The following is a 5,950-nucleotide window of genomic DNA, read 5'->3' on the forward strand; positions in this document are numbered from 1 at the left end:
TTAGAAGGGATCACGATCGAGCCACCACCTGTAGCGGCAATGATGGAAGCGGTGAGGGTGGTAACGATGGAGGCAGCTGAGGGGGTGGTAGCAGAGGCGGCAGTTTCCCGTGAAGATCGTTAAACCGAAATCAATTTTTCATTGTTGTAGACGTGGAATTGATGGACCAGTTTAAGTTCATCGTGGGTTTGGGCCAAAAAGTAATCCCTAAAATAATTTGGGCCATATAAAATTTCCAGCAATAGATATCTTGTTTCTAGACTTGGTTACTCTCGACGGTGGAAGAACCATTGATCCCGACTTATATGATGGTGGAGGCAGCGGTGACGGTGGCGTTGATGGCGGAGGCAACAGTGACGGTGTCAATAGTGGTGGTGGCAGTTTCTGATGATCACTGCTCAACCAATATCCCCCGTATGCCATTAACGATTCTGAGTTTGTAAGGGATATGGTCCTTATCAATTCCGGCACAGGCTTGGGCCAAATTATAATCGTTGGATTAGGCTTCTTGGGCTGTGGTAGAATAACTAAAGCGGCCTTTATTGACATCTCCGTTCCAGATTGATGTCGTCCTCTGTTCCAGATAATTCTTTTGGTGGCCTTGGGTTCATTTGATGACAACAGCATCGGTGATAACAGGGTGGGCTGTGACGATGAGGGTGAGGGTGGTGGTGGCAGCTGTAATGGCTCGAGTTGGTTGTGGCCCGACCCGACCCTTCCTTCCCTCTTAACAGCGGGAACAATCTCTTCTACCTCAGATCTGGTGTTCTTCCTCAACAGCTCAGAGCTTGTGGTCTTCATCTTCATCGGCCTATCATAAAGTTTGACTAGTTTGTCCATCATTTTTTTCAGTCTCCATAATCCCTCCTCAAGGATTTGAAATCCTCCTTCAAAGATTTCATGCCCTTATGAACAGAACGGATGCCATCCACCGATTCCTTTCCACGTAAAACACTATTTGTCATCTCCAAATTCGACCTCGCTTTGATACCAATTGATGTACACCGAAGAAAATAGGATGGAATTGCAAAAGAGATCTAATGGTTAAAGGAGAAATCAAAGGGTTACAGTTAGGTTTCTGGTTTTCGAGAGGCCAGAATCTATCCACAGACTCACGTCCAAAGGGTTAAAAAACAGAATATTTTCTCCTAGAGCCTCACACGCCTGTTTATACTAGACCCATGCATTACCAACTTGTACCATTTAGGCATTAGCTATTGTACTTTGTTTACACAGATTACTAAAATGACTTGCGAACCCTCATGTATAACACAAAGTTACTAGGATTAGGCAATTATGGGTTTATGTGGAATCTGAACTTCAGAAGATACAAGTAGAACAGCATAATGATCGCCAGTCTGTTGGTCCTAAACTTACAGATTAGAAGACAAAAATACAAAAAAATTTATATAGATTAACGATGGTATCATAAACTATTCCTTAATTAGACAATTTTAAGGTATCATGCACTTAATAGAAACAACTGCAACTAAATCATCTTCACTAAATGTGGAGTGTTACTTGTATCATTTTGTAATTAGAAACCAAATGCAATCATCTGTTGCAAGAAACATGATTGCAGCAAGTATTATAATCTACATGAAGTGAACAGGAAGCAGCGGTAGGCCGTATGCAAGTCAGTGATGATATAAACAAAGCAAGCACTAAATTATATGGCCTTTGAATAAATAAACTATCTAGAAGACAACAATACCAAAAATATTCTCCTTCTAACCTCAGACTTCAGAAAGCTTGTTCATTCTTCCCCATATCACTTAGACCAATTTCTACCAATTGAATGTTGCCACTTAAACCGGAAGCCTTCCATGATGGCAGGAAGGAAAATCCATCCAGAAGCTTCACACACTTCAATCGCCATTTCACCATTAAGAACTCAATAAGGTGATGCCCACTGCATAAGTAGAGAGACAAGGTCATGCCATGACACCATGTGGTGCATATGGGTGTGGCTCGGGATCGAAAGAGGGAGAGAGAGAAAGAGAGAGTATTGAACTGGCTCGTCCAAAACTAATATTACCTTCTATTGTGATAGCTTGTTATAAAAACTGATCCAGGTGAATTCTCAAGAAGGAATTTCACAGTCGCAAAGAGATTGTCAAAGGCTTCACAAATATGTGACAAAAACAACTCAATGTCAATTTTAACCTTCTTTTATAAGTAGGGATATTATATGATAATAACACACACACACATATACGTGCACATATATCCTACCACTTGAATCATACAAGACATCAGCTCCAAGGATTACTTTTGGTTGTAAACTAAATATAGATTCATCCCATACACCCCAGGTAAGCCCCATTACCTGCAAGACATGGTAATTAACCTTAATAAAAAATCATAATACTATTTTGGTTCACATAAGATATATTCATATGATGGAACTCATGTCAAGGCACTTGAAGTAATTCATCTGATACATCATGCTGAAGAAGAAGAAGAAAAAGAGGAGATGCTAATAATGGCTATGTAGTTCACCCTCACCCATTTCGAATTATTTTATGTGAAGGCATAAAATCAGTAAGTTGTGGCAAAAGTAACTTTCTGTAACGTGCAAACTTATTTGAAGGCGAATCATTGTAAAATCAGTATTGTATTGTACATGGAGAATATATAATCCATATTATCAGTCAACAGATCAATACATCGATTGGATGTTGAGGGTCTTCACTGAATGATAGTTGAGACGAAAATAATCAAAATACATAAGGTGCTCAAATGCCAAGAAAAATAGACCCCATAAGTCTATATACACACATAGAATAAAATAAAGATTACTACTCACAGTTTGCATCCATACAACTTGTGAAGAACCATTATTACCTCACACTTGACATTATTTAGCTCACACACCCTTCTCATGTTATCCAGGACCTGTAAATTGACCATTATAAGCTGGTAATGAATAGCATATTGCTGGCAGAAGTATGAAACTTCCCCAAGTAACAAAACCTATATTAACTCCGTAAAAGATGTTGATGGGAAAGCATGATAGATTCATACTAATTATCTGGAGGAGTTAATGATTGTTTAACACAAGTGTAAGAAAGCAGACCAATTTGACTAGCCTTGTAACATTTAATCCAAGATCCATTCATGAGTATATGAATTGCCCAAAGTAAAAGGTTGTATATAGGAAGATAACTCATTTCAAGGGCATCGTTAACAGTTGATATGGATAAATTTACTCCCAGCTGACTCAAGTTAACTGCCAACCACACCTATACGTATAAAAATCCAAGTTATGGCAGCTCTCTTGATCGGATTAGGCTTCTACAACACATTGTCAAAAACTATGTTGCATATTTATTTAGAAATTCTGAAACATGACTTAAGAGCATTCTGATGAAACTCCGCAAGTAGAGAATGCTAAACTTTGTAATTGTTTTGCCTATAAGCAACAATATTTGTCCGTTCACATTTAAGAATTTATATGCTTTTATCATATATGATACTTGCATTGAGTAGGTACATTCTATCTTAAGAAAGACCCAGAATGAAGAGTCTCAAATGTTCCAAACCATTTTTAAAATGAGATGCAGTCTTCTTTCCGATTTAAGTTTTCAATTTTAAGTCGGCTACAGTACAACAACTTCTTTACTATCAATTACAAGTGAAACAGGCCTTGCAACTCTTCTCAACGCAATTTTGGACTGTTTCTTGCCTGAGTTCCATGACACACAATAGTAAGTGAAAGGAAAACACAAGTTGACATTTTGAAGGAATCCTATGTTTGTAATTTGGTATCAAAATAAAAATAAAAGTTATTAGTTTTTTATTTAGTCTACATTGCTTAGAATACTTATGCTATTAGGAACCACTTGAGACTCCAGACAGATTTAAGGGTTAAGCTGCCTGTTTATATGACTAAATGAGAATTTTTATTTGCTTTGGATGGATGCTTATACCAAGGTCATGAAGTCCGAATTGCAGCAAGCAAGTCAAATTCAAAACATAGAAAGGGAAGCAATTGAAAGAGTACAATTTCTCGGCTCCTAAAAAAGTGAATAAATCTTGTAGTTTGTTCATAGTAAATACATATCACTTGAGCAACTAAAGCCAATTCAAATAAAAAGTTGACCTTCATTCCAGTTTTGTTTCAAGTATTTTACTTTTCATACTATCAGCTATGTGCTACATTCCTTCTAGACAATACACTTGAAATCCATATTCCTTAGTCATCAGGCAGAGCAATTCAATGTCAAAAATATAATGCAAGAATCATAAGACTATCCTCCGTACATCATATGCTGCCTCAAATTAATGTGTGCAACAGACAGGCAAAAAGAAAATACATAGGAACTCTATAGAAGCTTCAACTAGAAGAATCATCACTTTCATGCCCCATTCCCCTGTCCTGCTCACCAAGAACCCCCCAACACATCAATAAGAGAAAGTTCCAGGTTAAACCTAATTCAGGAGGGCCTAAAATATACTTCCTCCATCCCAATAACATTACAACATTAGACTGCAAGTGGTTGACTGTTTTCAGTGTCTAATCCCCTTTGATGACGACGAAATAAGGGAACCATGTGAACTAAATCAACATTATCAACTATTTGTAACGATGACAATGGGGGAAAGTAATTTTTAACTTGAAAACTTGCCATTCCATGACTGTTATGACTTCCATGGGGCATCCCTAATCGGTAATTACACTATTGGTTACATCTTATTACCAATGTACTTAATGCAGGTTTGAAGAGGCCAACACTGGAGCATCAAGCACTCGGATGAACCAAAAATACCATGATACCAATTATACTAACCAACGTTTCTTAATAAATATAACCATTTAGAATGTACAACCACATCATAGACAAGCAGTTTTTTATACCTCTAGTCTGTTCGAGTCTTCGGTAAGAATAACATCCGCACCTACTTTTGCTGCAACCAAGCCAGGAAGCGATGTTCCAGCCCCAAGCTGCAAACTAATATTAATTATGCTTAATTTGAAGAACCGATAATCACAAACACAACACAGAATGAAGCAGAACTTGTCTACAATTAACAACCAAGCTAAAACATTATAAATTCCATATATTGAAGCTTCGATATTACCTCAACCACGCTAATCCCAGTGAAGCGAGATCTTTGTTGCCAAACATACTCCGCCAGGATAACACTACACGGCCACACGAACAAGCCGTATTCTTCTTTCATGCTCTGTACAGTTGATCATAGCCATTAGTATGTACTTTTATACAATTTGCTTGCTAGCAAACAATGGGAGTTCTCCTACGCTTCTAATAATTTTCTTCAACCGTAGAAAACAACGAAGCTAATTCAAAAAAACAGTTATCAATTTACAGAATGAAAAGCCAAGGGAAATTCATGAAAGACCTCGATGATTTTGATGGAGACGGCATCGTCAAAGCCATTTGAATCTCCGAAATAGTGATGAGATACGGTGGTCATGCCATTCGTAACCGGGGTTTCCGTTGAGCCGCCGTCGCCATCGCTGTTATTTACTTCCATGGAACAACCGCAGTTAAATGTGCCGAAAATTTCCAACTAAAGACATTAAGGGTTAAGGGTGCGTTTGCTATGGAGACTACGGGGGTGTTTGGGATTGCTTATTTAAAACAACTTATGTTTTTTTTTGTAAAAGTGTTTATTAACTTATGAGGTATCAAATTGGAATTTTGTAAAAAGTGTTTGGATTAGCTTATAGCGGTACCAAACTGCAATAAGTTGATAAGTTGTTTTTTTAGTGTTTGGCAAATTTTGTTTATATATGTAAAATGACCAAAAAGGACAGGCTTCTATATTATTGACTTATAGGAGTGTTTGGGTTTGCTTATTAACTTATTTGATTTTTTAACATATAAAAATTTATTTTTCATCATTTATAATATCTATAACAAAAATTTATATCAATAAGATTAATAATTTATATCAATAAGATTAATAATTAGTATCAATA

The 5,950-nt window shown here is 37.0% G+C and overlaps 1 protein-coding gene across 3 annotated transcripts in view; it reads right to left on the reverse strand.

Moving 5' to 3' along the window:
- Positions 1–5,523, reverse strand: part of LOC112512482 (methyltransferase-like protein 23) — a 12,518-nt gene extending 6,995 nt beyond the window's left edge. Inside the window, exons 1-7 of one of the 3 annotated variants that reach the window (XM_025118467.1) lie at positions 5,368–5,523; positions 5,086–5,190; positions 4,862–4,948; positions 2,848–2,898; positions 2,236–2,329; positions 2,039–2,123; positions 1,736–1,912 (exon numbers count right to left, since the gene is read on the reverse strand). In XM_025118467.1, coding sequence (XP_024974235.1) covers positions 1,744–1,912; positions 2,039–2,123; positions 2,236–2,329; positions 2,848–2,898; positions 4,862–4,948; positions 5,086–5,190; positions 5,368–5,502 — 726 coding nt within the window. In that variant the 5' untranslated portion in view covers positions 5,503–5,523 and the 3' untranslated portion in view covers positions 1,736–1,743. Of the gene's footprint in view, positions 1–1,714; positions 1,913–2,038; positions 2,124–2,235; positions 2,330–2,847; positions 2,899–4,861; positions 4,949–5,085; positions 5,191–5,367 lie in introns of all 3 variants that reach the window. The other 2 variants (XM_025118469.1, XM_025118470.1) reach the window with 2 other exon arrangements.
- Between the last annotated feature and the right edge of the window lie 427 nt (positions 5,524–5,950).

Source organism: Cynara cardunculus, assembly GCF_001531365.2.
Source record: "Cynara cardunculus var. scolymus isolate 2C chromosome LG 5, CcrdV1, whole genome shotgun sequence".
NCBI classification, from domain to species: Eukaryota; Viridiplantae; Streptophyta; class Magnoliopsida; order Asterales; family Asteraceae; genus Cynara; species Cynara cardunculus.